This window comes from Clavelina lepadiformis, chromosome 4 (assembly GCF_947623445.1).
Source record: "Clavelina lepadiformis chromosome 4, kaClaLepa1.1, whole genome shotgun sequence".
NCBI lineage: Eukaryota > Metazoa > Chordata > Ascidiacea > Aplousobranchia > Clavelinidae > Clavelina > Clavelina lepadiformis.
Window position 1 is genome coordinate 6,616,619 of NC_135243.1, and position 19,022 is coordinate 6,635,640.

The following is a 19,022-nucleotide window of genomic DNA, read 5'->3' on the forward strand; positions in this document are numbered from 1 at the left end:
AATCGCTTCCTCAAGGTTGATCCTGTAATTGCCGGTGGTATTTTTTTTAAATTTCATTCGACATGTCTGACATCTGTGCCTACGCATTATGCATATACAACACATACCAAAAGATAGCGTAGAACCGCAGCCTATAGTAACGTTTTTGCAAGTGTTAACGATTACACAAAAAATGGCAAGACTTAATCCGTTGATAATTAATCAGACTTTCAACAGCAGATAATCGTGTTGTTTCAATGAAGCACAAAACCAATATCATGGATCAATTTCATGGAATCTGGTTTATTGTATACGACAATTACTTTGTTACATTGCAAAAATGTTTTCTGGAAAGTGGAAACACTACAGCAACAGTAACTATCTGGATTGTTTAACTTAACTTGTCTATTACTCTTTTAGTGTTGCAGTTAAGCTGTTGTTATGGAATACAGTAGTAACTGTAGTCTTGTAGAAAACCCAGGAGATGACACCAAAGTCAAAATGATTGCCCGTTCTAGTTCGTGGCACAACTTAATTTGTGAGAGCTATCACAACATTGATTTTAAAAGGAAAACAGTGAGTAATGACGCCGTTCTGTCAAAAATAATGGCGATGATATCAATTTTGATACAAAATGCGTTGCTTGAAAAGAACCAAGAAGTTGAGAATCTGACTAAAAAGGCAACTAACTTGGAACAGCGAAACTCAACCAAGGAAATACAAATCGGACAATCTGCTAAGAGATTTAATGGTATAACTCACGATGGCGCTCGACCAAGTGGTAGGCGTACCAACAGGAAAAATCCAAGTCCTTTAATAAGCATTGTCCTTCAATTCATTAAAAAAAGTCCAAAACAATTCCTACACCAAATATCTTGGCTATGTGGAAATGCAAGAAAACTGAAGGTTAACAAAGCCACCTCGACCGAAATGACAGAAGAGCATGCTGACAGAAAGGAAAAGCAATCGTTGAAGCAAAACAGTCACAAGTACAGAAACTTCTGTCAGGCTTCGGTGCAAACGGACTTGGCTGAGGTATTGAGCCCGTTGTCGAGGGTAAATGATAACTGCTCTTCGCTTCGAAACGGTGCTGAAAGTCTGCCTGTGATTATCCACCACTCAAACGAAGAGTTTGAGGAGAACATCAAACAACGAGAAACGCTGGAAAAAGAAAACAAAGACCTGAAAGAAAAAATCCGGTTACTCACGGACATGAACATGCAGTGGCAATTATTTCACAGGCAGAAAAACACCGAATTCACTACGGTAAAGAACAAGCTGCAAAAATGTGAGCTTGAACTATCTCACTTGAGGCAAGAAAAATTTAAACCCGACAATGTTATGACCTTTACTCCAATCGAACAGAAACAAATTGATCAGTTTTATCAAAGATTGCGAAGGGAAGCAGACCAATATCGCCAGGAAAGGGATGCGGCTCGCCAGGAAGCGTTGAAAGAAAAGATCGGTTTGAAAAAGAAAGAAGAAGAGGCTCTGAAACGACTTGAGGAGAAAAAAGAACAAAATCTGTCCTTAGAAAGGGAAGTTACAGAAATGAGAGCACAGTTAGCAGAGTTGCAATCCGCTCTAATCGTCGCCACAAGATTTCAATAACTATATTTTGACAAAATGATCATTTTCTGTTAATATTTTACGAGCTTTGACAACGTTGGGGATTTCGTATTGAATATATAAGCTTATAGCAGTATCCTACTGCTGTTGCTTACTATACAGAAACTTAAGTTCGAAATGTTGTAAGACTTTGAAACACCTTCCACGGAATGAAAATTTTCTTTTGATTGAAATGTTATTATCTTTATTAATATTTCTGCATCTTCAATTTTACTTTGCATTTATAATTTTATGAAACATACTGCAGTGATTTCCTTAAATTTGTCGCATTTATCATTTTCTTGTTCGAACAACAAGCATCTCATATCATGCTTTTATCACACTGCTATCAGTGCTTGCCTCTTAATCGTTGCTATAACAACGGGTTTGTTTCCAAATTTATCATTAGTTGCTTGACCTTTTCTGCCATGATAGGTGAGACAATCTGTTGCAGTCGTAGTGTCGCACAGATGACGCAATAATTCAATTCTCAATTAGAAGTGGATTTTTGAAAAACAATCAAAAACGAAAAACACAATCAATTTATAACGCAATGGTAATATAAACAATTAAATGGTGTATAATGCAATTCAAATCTTTATATTCGTGACATGTGCCTTGGCGTTTTGACGCGTGCAAGTGCGTCGTTCCATTTACTTTCTAATCGTGCATTCAGTGCTCATTGACGTGAATTTCTATTGCGGGATAAAATGCGCTTCAAGTCCGTTTATATGCTCTAGAGTCTAGATAATATCCTGTTTCCCAATGCCTACTATCAAATTTTTTAGGTATGTGTTACCACTTTTTGCTTAAAACAGTCAGTAATATAGCACATGCTAAATGATAAAATCTATGCTGAACACTTATAGTATTATCGGGCCTCACACCCATTGAACTTTTTTGCAAATCTGCTACCCTTTTCTCTGGCACGGCATTCCTACTCATAGGTGGACTTAAACTACCAACTCCACAACTACAATTTATCAGTAGACCGGCAACCAAAGAGCGACTCCGATCGCCTCACCCACTTGGGCCAGCACCACGAACTCTACTGCTCCTTGCCGATAATACAAAACCTGGACCCAGAACACTTTGTATACGGAGATAAAAAATAGCGCCTCATTCCTTATAACCGACCTCGGTGCTACATCGTCCAGAGCATCCCTCTGTAGACAAGCATGGATGAGGCTAAATCGTCTTCAAATTAGCGTTGGGTGATTTTGATACGTCATCATGCACAGTTATGCACGATTCGAGTCTCTCAGCTTCCAACGTAGTGCAGACGAGCATTCCTCTGCAGATCACGATGTATCTGCACCGTTTTATCTCTATGTGAGACAAGTAAGATATGTGAGGTCTGACAAACATTGATGAAGATACGAGCAAATGGCTACTGAAAGTGTATTTTGACATCGACGACGCTATCAAACGAAGAAAAAATGAAAAACAAACTTGATAAATGCGGGATACTTTATTCCCAATTAAGTCGCTGGAGACCCTATAGTTTTCTGCAATACGCATACATTTTTTACGGAATTAAACCGTTGTTGTTAACTTGTTCAAATTTGTGCAAGTTTCATACTGAAATACTGTAGATAATCCGATAAGAGAATACTAAATGCTTCAAGGAAATGGTCCTTAAAACAAAACAAAAAATTATAAGCGTACAAAAGCATATCGCTGGGGATCCACATATAGGCGTTTAACGGTCAAAAATTGTTTTTTTTGCTTATATATAGTTTTCGTTTTGTGTGAAATGGTCCCAAAATGTTTGTTTTAAAATTTTCGCCCACAATGTATAATGCAATGCTGTGCAATTCAGTAGCCTATAACATGTGACGAGGTTTTTGCGATTTCATATGCTTTGAGTCTTGCTGTAAACTTCATATTGGGAAACAATATGTCAAAACTTCCTTTATGAAGCTGGAACTGCCAAAACGCAACATTCCATATGGAAGAAGCTTTGCTTTCTTCATGTTTGTATTTAGTCGTAAAGTCTCTTCGTAGCAAGTCATAAGAAATGAAAACTATTAAAATTTTCTTGTCGAAAACATTTGCCTGGTTTAGGGCTTGATAACTGAATATTATAAGATCGTTGAAAAAGCTGAGTTAGATCAAAATGTCTGTGTCGACTATCTTTGGACAATTATTGAGCAAGATATCTATCAGCATTTCGAGTCAGAAGCGCGCCATTGTTAATGTCATTATAATGGGCTTAACCGCTGCTGCGGAACGGATTATATCGGTGACAGCTTTTAGATGTCCATGTATTACGCAAACGGAACTTGACTCTGGCGAAACTAATTACTGGTACGGAGTGGCTTACTTTGCAGCTCCGGCGGTGGTCTTGTTTTTGCTGGCTGTTTTAGTTGGTGTCAACATATGGATCGGATTCAATGGATGCTGTCGACGAGCTTTCCCGAAACGTCAATGTGAAGAACACTGTGTCAGTTGTGAATACCACGACTGCAGTAACTTTTGCAAACAACTTTGCTGCTGTTCGTGCAATGACAAAAGTAAATCTGCTTGGTGTTTTTTCTTCAAAAACATTGCACACGCGCTCATTGCTCCTTCTGCTTGGTTATCTCTTGCTCTGCTTGATGGCAATTCCCTGGCCTGTGCCATAATTCCTCTGCCTTATTTTCTTATTGGTAATGAAACCTGTGACGAAGTGAGTATGCAGTTAATTGCTGGTTAAGCGTTCTGTACGTTTGAATTTTATTAAGTTAATTTGACCACATTCATCTACCATAATGCAAGCTTGTCCGTGATGGAACCATCTTTTGTCTCTTTCCTTCTTATTATTGCAGAGGATAAGATGTAATCTCTTTGTTATCTCTGTCATTATTGTCTGAAGTGTGTTATGCGCATATGCTTTATGTTAAAAGTTAGAGTATTCTTATTACATAATGTCATACTAAATACTTTATTTTTTCTTTGCGGTAATAATGTTAGGTATTCTTATATACAGATGAAAAAAGGTTAAACAGACCATAACAAATTTTTTTCGGCCTTAATCTTTTTATATTTACAACGTTTCTTGGAATATGGCACAAATCGATGTCCATTATCCTAATCCATCGGAGAACTTTCATTTCTATGAATAAGCCTATTATAAAATGTAACAAACTTCTCGTAACTTCACCTTCACTTTTATTGAACCTTATTTTGCTGTTGACAGGTAACTACTCTAAAAAATTCGGATGATTACAATGACAAAAGAGGACAACTTCAAGCAATAGGATGGGGTCTCATTGCTGGGCTTTTCTTGCTGACGGCTGTGACGTATACTTGTTCTCACTGTTGTAGCAGCAAGACTTATTTCCAGCATAAATTCCAGAGTATGTATAGAAGAAAGGAACAACAAGCCTTGGAAGAAGAAATACACGGCAATGAAAATACGGTGATGTTTTAATTTGACGTGGATATATATGCCAAATTATAAACTACATAAGACAAGCACAATGCAGTTATAAATAAGACTGCACTGGTTAAAGTATGTTTGTAAAATAGATTGCGCAAGTGAAATGTATTCGCTATATGACATTTCTTTTCCTGTTAAGGATGAAAAGATAAAAAATGCAGCCAGAGTGATTGTGGAAAGTCAACCAACGCCAGTGTAATGGGACAAAGTGGTTGATCTCTTTATATTGAATGAAGACGTTCAAATGAATAACTTGGAAAAGTTGCGACGCGCTATTAACCCGGTAGGTATCGGCAGTGCTGATGGTAACACAGGTCCGTCAACAAGCCAGCAAACCGGTCAAAAAGATGTGCAGAGAAATGACGATGATGAGGATGAAGCTGAAACAAGTCTAATATACAAAGGTGACGTGAAACTTGAGAAAACCAGGAGCAAACAATCACCTGATCCTCAGAAATCTCCGTCTTGTTAAATTAAGCTTTTCGTTTGAACAGTTTAATCGTTGTCGTAAGGAAGTAGCACCGTCAAGGTCATTAAAAGCTCGCGACTGAATGCGACACAATCAGCTATTTTTTTGGCTTCAACATGTGGTTTAATATTAATGCTTTATGAGTTTGACGAATATGATTCAAATATAATAAGGATACAAGTTTCAAATGACAATGCAGCCTGATTGTTAATTAAATTATTACAGCGTGTATGATATTGCATGGTTTAATCACTTTAATGCGTCAATCACGAACCTTAATTTGCTTAACATTCTGTAATCCATTCCACCTACGAGCAACCTTGAGTTTACTTATGTGGTGGTTGTAACACGAACTACAATACGTCTCTCGGTAAAAGGTAAGCTATTTATTTCGACATTTGTTGTTGGACATATCACGTAGTAGAATACCGGTAGTCCAGAAACGTTTCAAACCATAAACTGTTTTCTACACTAACATAATGTTTCATGCAAATATCCTGCAACACACGATATTACTTTGTTTTCATCGATTTAGTTTCATTTCGATGGTTCTCATACCATGCACTTCCGTTAGCGTGTTCTGCCCACAACCTAATCGTGACAAGTTCTGTTGTGTGAGTGTGTGCTAAGTACGCGAGTTAATTAAAAGCACAACTTTCATCTAGGTGCTCGTTGGGCTTAACTTTTGTTTGTATCTCAAGTTTGACTGCTGATGGCGATTCAGTGGCCACAGCTCAAGTCTCAAGTCCAAACTCGTGTAAGTTGGACTTCTATTTCTACATCAGGTTGTACCGCACAAGTAAGGAATGGCAAGAAAAAATGTTAAAAATAAGATATCGATCTTTTTACTTTGTGCTGCTTAAGAGGTAAACCAGCTAATGAACACCACCTAAAGCACCTACGAGGTTCCATTGGTTTTAGTTTTTAGGTTTTCTGAAGCAGTATCCTGCCTCAAACTATAGAAACTGAAACAAGAAGTGCGCTTGGAAATTCTTATCTCGATGTGTAACATTTTACTTGCACGCAACACCTGCCAAAAAATGCTTTCTTTTGTTACGTAAGGGTTGAAAATCTGATAGCGGCGTTCGAATATCAACCTTACTTACTTACGCAGAATGCTGAATCGTTTGTATTCTCTGCTGTGTAGGCTGGTGACCATAGGATGTGATGTTGATTGTAGTCAGTCAGATGAAGTGTTGCTGATTGGGTATGACAGTGACCAATGACAATTCCAACCGCCCTGTTGCTTACGTAATGCTTCACTTCCACAAACACGTGTTTTTTGCCTGACTTCATTCATTCGGATTATTTAAAACGTTCTTTTCGCACCAATTCATACAGATAAAAAAAGATGAAAGAAAAAAATTCATTGTATGTTTTCCACAGTTGCTAGCATATAACATACGTCATACATTATGTTATAATAATGGAAATTAAATTGCATACGTGGGACTACATAGTGCTCATTAGGTAGCCTATTAGCTTAAAAAAACAGTTGTTGTATGGAATGACTGTTCCGCATAAAGTACACTTGCGAAACTACGGTTGGACGTGACTACAAAATACGTCAGAGGGATTCATTTCTGATGGAGGGATTGTCCGGTGACGTCAATCTTCGTGACTTGTTTCTTTATCAGCTGTTGTTTAAAATTTATTGTAGCTTTGGTTTTTGTCATAACTTCCATGCGAAGTAAAAATGCTCAACTGACCTTAAATAACAGGCCAATGGATAAACCAGTTTTAGTACGAAAAGTTACATCAGCATCAGCTAGCGAAACGACTTGATATAAAAGTCGTCAGATACTAATCAACGGATTTTTTCCGTTAAAGTAGAAAGTGAATGTATTGCTTTGTATTATAAGAGAAGCGAGTCAAGGTGATTGAATACCAAGATTTATTAATTTACTTGCTTCTTCTTCTTCTTTGTAGGTTAAATTAGAGCAGGGTTAAAATTTTGATAAATTAAAACCAAAAGTGGATAATAGAAGTCCACACGTTTTAAAATATTCAAACAATGCATGCAAACAGTTTTTGTGCAAAAACTGTATGAACTTTTCAAGCAAAAATAAATAAGTATATAAGTTCATAGGCCACTTGTGTAATTAAATTATATTATATATTCTTGCAAAGACATTAATAATTAATCAGTAATAAGAGATTTGATTTGCAAATTAGCTAAAAGTGAAGCACAAGCACAAGCACAAGCTAAAAATGCGACTTATCATTGTCATATCAGACCTACAGTATATGCGGCTGTATATTACGATTGTGATATACATCAATAATTTTAAGTATTAAATTGATAGAAACTGTAAGAATGATGAAAACGTATAAAAGACAGTTAATAAATTTTCATGTTTTCTCTTAATATTTGTTCTTTTTTCTCTTTTCAGAATTATAAATACAGTGGGACCTCGTTAATCCGGACCCCGAACAACCGGAATCCCCGCTATCCGACACAAAACTGCCGGGAACGGATTTCTTCCTATGCATTTTACCCCTTTAATCCGGAAACCCCGCTGTCCGACTCCGACACAAAAGTTTTGGAACAAATGTGCTAAATCAATAGCAATAAAATCCGATAAACCGGATTATTAACAATTAAGCGAAAATAATTCACGATTGTCCTAATACACTATGTACACTGGGTAGTTAGTTGACGAAACAATAGCCGATTATCTACGCATAATAACGTTGCGGTCTTTATTGATTCAAAAGTACAGTACTGTACAGCATTGCGCTTTGTAAAAAATTTTAGCCGCACAGCTTTTTAGTCATACTATGAAATACTGTACAGTATTTTAGAAACGAAAAAATAAATTGTTCATCAACAGTAACAAACAACACTTCCGCGGTCGCAAAAAAATACGTACATTACATCGGTTGAGTGCGGCAATCTATTGAAGACATACTGCTGCAACTCAATTGTGCGATCAGCTTTTGATATCGCATTGCGCAAAGATTGGAAACAGGTCAAAGAAAGTTCAAGACTGCTGGTCCCGCCGGAATGCTTCGCCATGCAAGAGCGGTTGTCAAACCGATTTGCGGCCGCATGTTCGTTACTTCTGGCTTAGAGCATTCGTCTTTAATACGGTGGTTCTGGGGTTCGACATTGGGTCGGATCATACAAAAAATATAATTTTATTTTAGTTGCTGTCCAGCCAGAAAGTCGGTACTTAGAATTGGAGTAAGGTGCATACTGCGTTTTGAACACAGTGCTGCATTTGCAAGATTGATTGATTTTTTACTTTCCGATAATCCGGAAACCCCGCTAAACCGACATTTTTTGACGAAACGAAGTGGTCCGGATTAACGAGGTCTCACTGTATAAGTATTCATATTTATTTTTTTTTTATAATTTCGATACTTATGTCATTTCTACTGATACATACGCCTATTGATAACAACAGAGGCATGCGCATTACTAACATTTTGAGAAGGAATATACAGTAGAGTAGACAAAATGAATGTTGTTCAATATATGATGGCATGCGATATAGCGTGACAGGATGTGACGTAACACTATTAGGCTGCGTCAGTGATTTAGGTGAATATGCGGCAAAAACAAACAACGCACAATTAAAGGGAAATAAAATGTACTCTATAGGAACTTTATTTATTATTTGCCAAAAAACGATCGGTAGAAATTAGGATGTGATGATCGTTGTTGTAAAAAGGTCTTACGTAACATTGCGTCATGCAAATGAAATTAATGAGCATGACGTAGGGTATGCATTGGTGATGACATTACGTAAGCTAATGCAAGATTATTCAGCAAAACTATATAAGATTGCAGAAAGATTGGTAATAATGGAAGTCGGCTGCATTCCATAATCAGATAATGTTACAAACAATAAATTTAATTAATCACGCCACAAGGTGGCAGCAACAAACAGCCGCTACCTAGTTACAGTTAGGGTATTTTAAAACCGGCTAAGGTTGAAGTTAAGCTAACCCAGTACCGGAAATACACGGATGTTTCTCCATAGTACATGTACAATGACAGGTCTAAACTGAAAATAAACCTGCAAATAATTGCTTTTAATTGTATAGTCGTATGTCATCCAAAATGCGCTAGTTAGCTACCGAACTTAAATTCAAATTATTTAGCGGAAATATCTGTTTAACTTCTACATCATGTTACCGAAAATTTCATTTTCCGCTATAGGCCTACTTACTGATAACTGCATTTTTTGACTTAGGGTCATTTTTTGCAGCGCTTTGGCTTTTCGCTTTAACCTTTGTGATTTTTATGTCACTACTTTTACTCCTGGTGTGCATTTTTCTTCAGTAATACTACAGTAAATAGAGTCAGTTATATTGCGTCGATATGCAATGATTTCTGTTATTCAACTGTTTTACTGTTGCCTCATGACTGGATGGTACACACACTTTTTGGTTATGGTCCGTTTTAAAGGCCCATTAGGCTATTTAAAGCAGTTTTGAAACGGCAACATGGTGATTGTGACGAAGGTCGCATGCAAGCGTCACTATAGAAAAGTAAACGTAGTTTCGGTCTAGTTACGTTAATTTGTGATGGTTTGTTGTTGTTATGGAGTTTGCTGAGTGCAGGTATACGCAAAAATTGATATTTTGTGTTGGTTCAAAGTTAAAGTATTTTGGATTTTTTTTTTGGAAATATGTAGGGAAAAAGGTTGTTTAAAAGTTGAAGCATTTGGTGTGAGAATTCCAGATACGAGAATTTGCTCAAAATACTGCGTAAATTCCTTTTATCCTACATCTTGGTGGATACAAAAACTAAGCGAGGTGACCGGGTTTACTCAAACATTTTTTTTTGAAGGATTGACTTTTCATCAACATTGACTTTGCAATAACTGTTTGCAAAGTATTCTGTGAAATAATAAGAACGTGTTTCTAAACGAAAGTTGTCTTCGACGTAAAAACAGGTTTTCTTTAAACTATAAACAGTCCTTATAAATGTAGCATTTTAAATGGAATTTAAATCATTCTATTACCGAAATAGATTTTGGTTAAAGAGTACATGATATAATATTTTCACTGAAAAAGCTATACAAAGTAACTGAAATAGGATATACGGCTTTAATGCATTTACACTCCACATGTTATTTCAGCTCAATGATTCCAAGTCTGATCAAAAAAGCGTCGGAGGGGTCTTTCAGAAACGTGGCGCTGGTGGTAGGAATCATCATAGTAAACGTACTAATCACCAACAACACATTTCAGTGCCCGTGCACCGTACATCCAGGGCCCGGCGGACGCTTCGATCTTACAAAAGGAAGTTCATCAATCGTTGTTGCTACTCCCACTTACGGATGGTTCTATCTGTTCGCGCCGGCATTGATCGTTTTCACAATCGGACTTTCGATAAATCAGACGTTTTGGAAAGTTGTGGTGGGATGCTGCACAAGGGACGTCCCCTGTCGCTGCTTCCGTTCCTGGAGAGGTTTCTTGCTTCTGAACAAGACGATTGCAATCGCCTTGATTGCCCCCTTTGCCTGGGTCAATTTTGGTTTACTCAGGGGAGACTTCTACGCATGCGCAGTAACCCAACAGCCCTACAAGTTAACCGATGGAAATTCTTGTGATGATGTAAGTATAAGCTAAACTTTCACTTACGTTGCTGATATTTATTATTCTCAGTGCACGACATAGACCAATTGCTTGCCAGCTTGCTCAATTTAGGTAAAACTCTCGGAGATATAAGGAATGAAGTGTTTGTTTTTTGCCACTGTTCCAAAACATTGTCAAAACCACAATGCAACCTGATTGATACGGATTAACTTATTCCTCATATTTATGTCATATAAAGGAAAAACCTGTTACTGATATAATTTACCTTATACGCTGAGTTAGCAGAGGCAATTAAAGGAGTCATTTAGACCAAAGTCTGTCACTTTGCGACGGAGAAAAGCCACATCACAATTACCGAATAAGTTTGTTTGTATATTTACAAAATTGTTTATATGTGGATGATATAATTATAAAAATAACCGTTCACACAACAGAGGTCATTGACCCCGCACATGATATACACCAAACTTAAATAACACTTAACAAAATATTAACTGAAAAGAAACGTGTATCTCAAAATGTACTACAACCAACACTTACAAAGCGAAATATAACTTTTGATATCATTGACGTCTATGAGAGAGGCGTGACGAATATGCACTCGACATAGACAGCCGGCAAAATCACCGGTAAGCGTAGAACTACTGAAAGAAAACAGTGACACAATCTAAACACTGGTACGACAATAAACAAGATAAATAAAAACAAAACACAGCCAGCACCCAACAAGGGAAAGGTTATAATAATAAAGAAAAGTAAGATGTACTTATAAGATAAAATACCAATGAAACAACAAACAAGAATCAAGTTTCTGCAAATATATAAAAGCAGAACACAAACAACCAAACTTATTTTGCAGGTTAGCGCTCTCAAAAAGACGGACGAATACAAGGAAAACGCGGCTGCTTCTCAGATTATGGGTTGGTGTCTTCTGACGTGCGTTTCCTTTCTAATATGGCTGTTTTACCTCACGATAAGATGCTCTTCACGCACCAATTACTACCAACAAAGATACATTTCATCCATCAAGAATTGGGAAGAGCAAGTTTTCTATCAGGCCATGAATGAATTAGTGAGTTTTCAAAGTTATAATTTTTATGATGATTTTTGAGCGACGGGTTGACCAGGGTAAAAATTTCTTCAAAGGGTTGAATAAAATTTTAACAAAATGTATACAATTTTAATAATATATATAATTTTTAATTTAATAATAAATAATATTTTAATAATGCTACGTTGCTATGTATTCAAATTAGGTTGCAAGCTTACGCGGATAATAATTGGGGGAAAATAATAATTACATCATATTTGGTATTTGTAATTATTTTGTTTCATTAACATCAGTGCAAAGATGAAAGCGTTACCTTGGCAAAGAAATTTCTCAAAAGCAAACCAAAGAAGGAAGTTTGGAACGAAATATTGGATGTTTTGTTGTTTAAAGATGACGTCGACCACCTAAAATTGAACAAGCTTTATGAAAAATGGCAGAGCAAGCAATCTAGCCAGTCAAACACCACTTCCGTTTAAAAAACTGCTATTTTGTGAGTAATCACAAAGACTTTAAAATGTAAAAAGAATTTTTAGCCGCAAATGATTTTTATAAAGTTGTTTCATTTGTTTTTTGACTGCTGATCGTGGTAAACTTTTATGCATGAGACTAAAACGAAAGTTTAAAAGGTTTCAGATTTATTACGTATTTGTTGCGAGTGTTACATCATACAGGTGCTTTTACAAGTATAGTTTATAATTGGTTTGTTTTCAATATCAATTTTTTGTACCACTATTATATATTTTGTAATATTAGCTAATGCGTTTCTTGTACAGTAGGACATCGGTTAAGCACGTAACATGAATCTGAGCAGTAAGAGCGAACTTAGCAATCATGGTTTTGTAAATGTAGTAGCTGCTGTATGTATCACAGACGCAATTCGTAAATAATATGCACAAACATGCATCAGCTGACGATTAATGATATATGTTAAATCAATCGTGAACTTTAGTCAAACTGCTTGTTTAACTTTTTCTTTGATGACAAAATGACATGTCTTTGATGGCTGTAAGTATTTATAAACTTTTGAAAAATTTGAATCTAGGTTTTGTGATAAATGTTTGCAAACTTAACCGGGTTATTACAGTAGTGTACAACCACAACCTCGTTATACGTTTATATCATCCAAGCCCTTTTGCTTTAAATGCATTTGAAAGTCCTATTCTGCATGCAATATTTTAAACATTCATTATCGTCATCATCTTTGATGTTGTGATGTTGGTTGAACTTGTGCGTCGCATCGTCCGGTTTTATTAAGATAAAACATCCTTTATAATTATTTTTATTCCAGCGTTTATAATTATTTTGAGTACGGTTTTTAAATACAAGTCTTTTACAGCAATCTGTCCAGTTTTTTTAGTTTGTTTAGTTAGTTTTTTGTTTATTTCAATCTGTCTATAATTAATCAGTGCCGTAATTATTCTATGATTCAAGTGTTTAATACAAACTAAGCTACATACGAGCTTGATTTCTAACATGATATTTTTTTGTATATGATACGTGTCATAATCACCACTGAGGTTAACATGACGTTGCGAAAAATACAAACCGCAAAACCATAACGATAACACAATCTTCTTCTCGGATGTTGTTTGGTGTATTTTACGAAACAATCCAGCATTGTCATCTGTATCTACTCCATCATCCTAAATAATTCTCTTTCCCCAACTATATCGTTCATTCCAATGTGGAGTGAACTTTGGTGATGTGTCATATCAGCGTTGCGTTGAAAGTAAAAATCAAACAATTTTATTATAAAAATGAGCTTGATGTGTTATATATCTGCTACCTTTAATCCAAGTGATTTCTTCTTCATCCTGAAGACAAGGTACTCCTTGAGGTCCTTTCTCTCCCTTTTCTCCGGATCTTCCCCGTTTATACGGCTGTCCAGGAGGACATCGGATGTTGGAAGGAACTTCCGGGTTAGTGAAATAATGAAACGCGTCATTGTTCCTCAAGCCAGTCAAATATAATCTTGACCATTGGCAGTGCAAATAAAAATGGTTAAAACAATCAGACAAATCATTTTTATGCAACTTAAATTTTTGTCAGTTTGACGTGTTTTATAGCCTGTAAAATGGTTAAATCTCTGGAAAATTGTGAGTTTATTAAGCATAGCCTATACTTGATATTTAATTTAAAACGTTTGCATTCGTAACGCTTAACTTTGGATAACTTTGATGTTTTGTTATTGATTTCCTCTTTTCGGAGAAAATGGCGTCCGAAAAATTCCCACGAATTTTGGAAAAGCGAAAAGCAATAAGTTTAGTTTGAAGTAAGCTAATCCCATTTTCACTTCAAAAAGGTTGTTTAGACAAATAACAGCATGAATGACCGAACGACAGCTTATTTGTTTTCACTATGCGCGCATCGTTAACAACTGTAGTCGGTGTTTTGGACTATTAAATAATTTATATCTGTATTGGACAGTCCGGTATCCACAGCCCTCACTCTTTTGATACGTGTCTTATATGCCATTCTGCATGTAGTTCTATTCAAAGCTACTGCTCTTGCTCTCGCTATAATAAAAGCGATATATAAAAGAAAACTTTGCCTAAGTAAAAAAATTCTTTTGAAGTTATGTAAAGCATAAGTTTAATGAAAACCAAGTTCATTTCAAATGCAAAAAGTTTGCGTTAGGACTTTTAAGAAAATTGATTGAATTAAAGACAAAGATTACCGAAAAGCAAGTCACCAAAAGAAATGATAATGTCTAAACGACAAATGTAACAATGTCATCTTGAAAGTGCTTTAACTTACACAGAAAAAATATTCAGGCATGATTTTACACGTTTCTCACATAATCCATACAAGGAAGCTGAACATGGGGTATCGTTAAGCAAGGTACTTGATCGTGTGAAAATGGCGGCACAATCTTCATTGCCATTATGATTGTTTGGCTCATTAGGCAACCATCCAGCATTTGCTCTTGTCATTGCGACGCCATCATTCCACATCCATTTACCTTCCTCATTTAAGTCGTTTAGTCCAATCCATGATGAACCTCGACCAGGAAGCGTATTAAATATGATTCTGGGAGAATATTTTCGTGTAATAATGTTTGTTGTAAATAGAATTAAAAGATAAATACGTTTTGTATTATCGAGCACTCAACTCGGTAGACAATTTTTAGATTGAATGCTTTGCGGAAATTTGTTTTTTTATTTTTATTTTTAATGTACAAATGCAGCATAACAATATCTGTTCTGTTTTTGGTAATGCTTGCAGAATTAGCTTTACCAGTTTTATTTACTTGTAAAAAAACATATTCGGAAAAATACTTTCCTATACTCACCTTCTCGAAGCAAGATTTCTCATTCCAACAGCAGCAAGATCTCCCCCCATTTTACTACACAACATTCGACTTTCTTGCCAAGATTGAGCAGAAATGGTCATCTTATATTGGTATCCGTTAGATGATGCAAACCAACCGTCTTCGTGTGCAACTACTGTAAAATAAAAGCTGAACTGCATAAAAAGGTAATTACTGATTTCGGAACCATTAATCACAGAAATTTTTGTTTTGTTACGCAATATTCATATTGTATTTCTAATCATACAGCATTCGCTAAACGTTTTGGTAATAACTTAAATGTAAAATAAATACAATGATCTCATTGTAACTGTGTTGTAAAAATGTTCAAAACGTCTGGATCCAATTATTGTAGTTTACTAGCTGTTAACTTTTTGACAACACCACGACAAGCTACATAACATACTTAAACGTGAACTTACCGCCACATAAATATTGAATGTCAACTTGATTCGTATTTATTGTGTTATTTTGAGATTGTAAAATATCGTTTAGTTCTGTAAAACATGAATACGTGTCAATGAGCTTGCTTTTACTTCTGTCGCTAAAGTACGTTTTAGCTACAATCTCATGTTGTTACATGCCTGATAGTTTACGAAAAGCTACTTGAAGCTGTTGTTGCAACTCTACTAGATGATCTGCAGAAAAACATTTTTTAACCAGTTGTTAAGTTAAAACCAGTTAACCACAACAAACCAGTTAGCCAGTTAGAAACCAATTAACCACAACACAGTTTGTTAACCATTAATTGCATTTCTTAGAAACAGGATCTTATGAGTTTGATTCGTTGGAAAACTGATACCTTTCATCTCATTAACTTTTTCCTCATCTTGAGTGCATGGTGCTCCTTGCTTACCCTTGTCTCCTTTCTCTCCGGAACTTCCCCGTTTACCAGGGTATCCTGGAGGTCCGCGGATGTTGGATGGAGCATCCTGATTGGTGAGATCTGCAAATGCGTCATTATTTCTCAGGCAAGTCAGATATTCTTGCCCATTGGAAGAAAAAATAAAAATGGTCAAAAGCAGCAAGCTAATCATCATCAGTTTCATGTGCGTCTTTGATCTGTTTTAAAAAGCATTAGCGTAAAAGCAAAGAGTTTAAGATAAATTAACTTTATCGGTTTATTACAAACTTACTAAAAAGTTTCAAAAATCCTCAAAAACTTTGCAGTCACGTTTAGATATTACAATATTTTCTTCTCTGCCATATTTTTACTTTATGAAGCTAAACTGCAAACAACCATAGGACTACAATATTTTTGTTTTTTTGTTGCCACCTGTGTCGACCCTATTGTGGTTGTAGCCTAATTGTGACCATTGGGTTACATTTGTAGCGTTGCTTTCCTGTCACGCTTGATTTATCTTATCGTGTTCTTGTCCACTGCCGGCCTAAGCACTAATTAATTTGTCTTCGCCTTGTCTATTTCTGTAACGAGTCATTCTACCGATACGAGTACTGTTGTATGGACGTGCCTTGTGTTACTGTTTTGAATACAGTCCGATACATTCATTTGCAGGTTTGTACGAATCAGCAAGAGAATAAAGCCAGTAAGACAATGACAAACGTGGTCCCGCATACAGTAACTGTTCACATTATCCGCTTATATTAGTAGAGTAAAGTCGCATGGTTTTCACATCTCAAATTTAGTCTTGATGATTTTTCAGCCAACGCGCTTATATTTAGCGGCTTTTACTGTTTATATACCTATACTACTACTTTGAGAATATCTGTTTGTCTGTCATTTTTGATTGTAATTATCTTTGTTTCCAACTTTTACTTCTTACTCGCAACAATGGGTTGGTAAAGTTGAAATAAGTTCAAGTCTAACTTTTGAGATAAACTTCTACAGTTTTAAGATCTTTGTCATATGAAAAATTCTAGTGAGTCTCTTAATTTATAGCAATGTGGCTTGACGTCATGAACACGTACAATTGACTCCCATTGACATAATATTCTTTGACCGTGACGTCTTTTCTCGTTCAAAACAAACACCTTTGTTATTTGTGTTATTCATCTTTGAAAACTCATTGAAGCACGAAAAGCGTGCTGCGTCACCAATGACGTAAACTAATGACAAAAGGAAACTTTAAAATTTAATTTGTTTTGTTCAGTCAGTTTTGGTTTAAAAACTTCAAAGGATCTGATGAAATATTAAACAATAAAAGCGTGAAAATAAGACCTCTGTAGTTGCTGTGTTTATGAATGACCCAGCAAACCCTCTTATGTTAATACCCTCTTAACCTCTTTACCTTAAAACAGTGCTTATTAATCTTTTTTTGCCCCGACCCAAAATCTTATCTGTGGGAGCGGTGGCGACCCAAGTGGTGACCTAATAGTAATAAACGAACTTCGAAGCTTCGAAACACGACGCAAAAACAGAACAAATATCACAAATATAAAACAAAAAGAACAGAAAATTGCGATACGATCGCGTGCCCCATTATTACACACTTTGAATTTTGAGTATATTATACTTATTTTGGAGGCCTCTCGCGTATCGTATAGAACAGAACAGATAAAGAAATATCCACTTTCAGTGTAGTAGCCAGGACCCAGTCGCGACACATTTTCGAAGGCTCCGCGACCCAGGGGTTAAGAACCACTGTCTTAAAACAAAGTTGAAGCCATAGCCGCAATTTAGCCACGGCCATAATTTCATCGTCTGTTACTTACTGTTCTTACATCCACTTCTGTACAAGTAAATGCACAAACACAATGCTCTATTATTATGTTCATTGTTATTATATATATATTATTATTTTATATATTATTTTTATTACTCGTTTTTTTATCTTTAAAACCTCTTTGAAACACGAAAAACGTGCTGCCTCGTCAACGACGTAAACTAATTAGGAGAAGGTGGAAATTTTTTAATTTAGTTTCTTTTTTGATCAGCTTAGGTTTAAAACTATAAATGATCTGATAAAACACTAAAGAACATAAGCGTGAAAATAAGACCTCCGTGATTGCTGTGTTTATACACGAACATGTTATGTTAATGCTATATTTACATTAATATATTGGTATGCAAATTATCTTTATTAAAATTTCAAGTGCAACGCTGAAACAATTTTGTTTTAAAAAAAAAAACAAAGTTGAAGCCATTTTAAGCCGCAATTTAACCATTGCCATAATTTCATCGTCTTGGGCTTATTGTTCTTACATCCACTTCTGTACAAGCAAGTGCACAAACACAATGCTCCATTGTTCTTTATGGATTTCGAACACAGCTGAAAGCTTTTAAACGGTTGAGTAATTTTTGAATAGCTTTGACTGTGTTGTTTGCTTCACGTTTTCTAAAGCTTCAAAGATTTTTTGTGTTGGCGTTGTTGTGTATTGTATAAAAACGAATGCACAGAATATACCCACACGACATAAAACATGATGGGAAGGTGTTTGTGGAAAACGTAAAAATAGTAATAGGCTACACCAGCGTGGTCCAACTTCTTTTCATCGCGGGCCAAAATCAAAATTTTTTTTTATCTTGCGGGCCAATGTTTTTAAATTAGAACTGAAGAAATGTGAAATTAGAACTGAAGAACAATGTGACATTGATATTAGAACTGAAATTAGAATAATTCAAAATTTAGCTATTAAATGCTGATCAATGTGACATCTGCGGTCGAGG

At 35.8% G+C, this 19,022-nt stretch overlaps 3 protein-coding genes across 9 annotated transcripts; 2 read left to right on the top strand and 1 right to left on the bottom strand.

Moving 5' to 3' along the window:
- Nucleotides 1–2,427: 2,427 nt before the first annotated feature.
- On the top strand, nucleotides 2,428–6,144 carry LOC143451564 (calcium homeostasis modulator protein 5-like). Its single transcript, XM_076952212.1, has 3 exons — nucleotides 2,428–4,258; nucleotides 4,769–4,990; nucleotides 5,151–6,144. Exons 1-3 carry the CDS (start codon nucleotides 3,707–3,709, stop codon nucleotides 5,208–5,210), a joined length of 834 nt encoding a protein of 277 aa, XP_076808327.1. The 5' UTR covers nucleotides 2,428–3,706; the 3' UTR covers nucleotides 5,211–6,144.
- LOC143451563 (calcium homeostasis modulator protein 6-like) lies at nucleotides 5,719–13,741 on the top strand. 6 transcript variants are annotated; one of them, XM_076952207.1, is made up of 6 exons: nucleotides 5,719–5,857; nucleotides 6,146–6,279; nucleotides 10,574–10,637; nucleotides 10,708–11,051; nucleotides 11,893–12,105; nucleotides 12,378–13,741. In XM_076952207.1, the coding sequence occupies exons 2-6, from the start codon at nucleotides 6,193–6,195 to the stop codon at nucleotides 12,558–12,560; spliced, it is 891 nt and encodes a 296-aa protein (XP_076808322.1). In that variant the 5' UTR covers nucleotides 5,719–5,857; nucleotides 6,146–6,192; the 3' UTR covers nucleotides 12,561–13,741. The 6 variants fall into 6 exon arrangements, with proteins under 6 accessions (XP_076808322.1, XP_076808326.1, XP_076808325.1 ...); XM_076952211.1 differs by lacking the exons at nucleotides 5,719–5,857; nucleotides 6,146–6,279 and adding exons at nucleotides 6,358–6,537; nucleotides 6,628–7,356 and having other exon boundaries at nucleotides 10,574–11,051; nucleotides 12,378–13,738; XM_076952210.1 differs by lacking the exons at nucleotides 5,719–5,857; nucleotides 6,146–6,279 and adding an exon at nucleotides 6,358–7,356 and having other exon boundaries at nucleotides 10,574–11,051; nucleotides 12,378–13,738.
- A 918-nt stretch (nucleotides 13,742–14,659) lies between these two features.
- On the bottom strand, nucleotides 14,660–17,163 carry LOC143451565 (hepatic lectin-like). 2 transcript variants are annotated; one of them, XM_076952214.1, is made up of 5 exons: nucleotides 16,197–17,163; nucleotides 15,979–16,032; nucleotides 15,817–15,891; nucleotides 15,377–15,527; nucleotides 14,660–15,114 (listed from the first exon to the last, which is right to left on the bottom strand). In XM_076952214.1, exons 1-5 carry the CDS (start codon nucleotides 16,441–16,443, stop codon nucleotides 14,838–14,840), a joined length of 804 nt encoding a protein of 267 aa, XP_076808329.1. In that variant the 5' UTR covers nucleotides 16,444–17,163; the 3' UTR covers nucleotides 14,660–14,837. The 2 variants fall into 2 exon arrangements, with proteins under 2 accessions (XP_076808329.1, XP_076808328.1); XM_076952213.1 differs by having other exon boundaries at nucleotides 15,377–15,530; nucleotides 16,197–17,160.
- Nucleotides 17,164–19,022: the final 1,859 nt, after the last annotated feature.

Bases quoted from the DNA above. Each gene is read 5' to 3' on its own strand.
- LOC143451564 (XM_076952212.1), top strand. From the start codon at position 3,707: ATGTCTGTGTCGACTATCTTTGGACAATTATTGAGCAAGATATCTATC. The intron at 4,259-4,768 runs GTGAGTATGCAG...TGCTGTTGACAG, and splicing joins GTAATGAAACCTGTGACGAA to GTAACTACTCTAAAAAATTC. The intron at 4,991-5,150 runs GTGATGTTTTAA...TTTCCTGTTAAG, and splicing joins TACACGGCAATGAAAATACG to GATGAAAAGATAAAAAATGC.
- LOC143451563 (XM_076952206.1), top strand. From the start codon at position 10,545: ATGCATTTACACTCCACATGTTATTTCAGCTCAATGATTCCAAGTCTG. The intron at 11,052-11,892 runs GTAAGTATAAGC...CTTATTTTGCAG, and splicing joins ATGGAAATTCTTGTGATGAT to GTTAGCGCTCTCAAAAAGAC. The intron at 12,106-12,377 runs GTGAGTTTTCAA...CATTAACATCAG, and splicing joins ATCAGGCCATGAATGAATTA to TGCAAAGATGAAAGCGTTAC.
- LOC143451565 (XM_076952213.1), bottom strand. From the start codon at position 16,443: ATGAAACTGATGATGATTAGCTTGCTGCTTTTGACCATTTTTATTTTT. The intron at 15,892-15,978 runs GCATGTAACAAC...CATGTTTTACAG, and splicing joins AGCTTTTCGTAAACTATCAG to AACTAAACGATATTTTACAA. The intron at 15,531-15,816 runs GTAAGTTCACGT...TTTATTTTACAG, and splicing joins CATTCAATATTTATGTGGCG to TAGTTGCACACGAAGACGGT.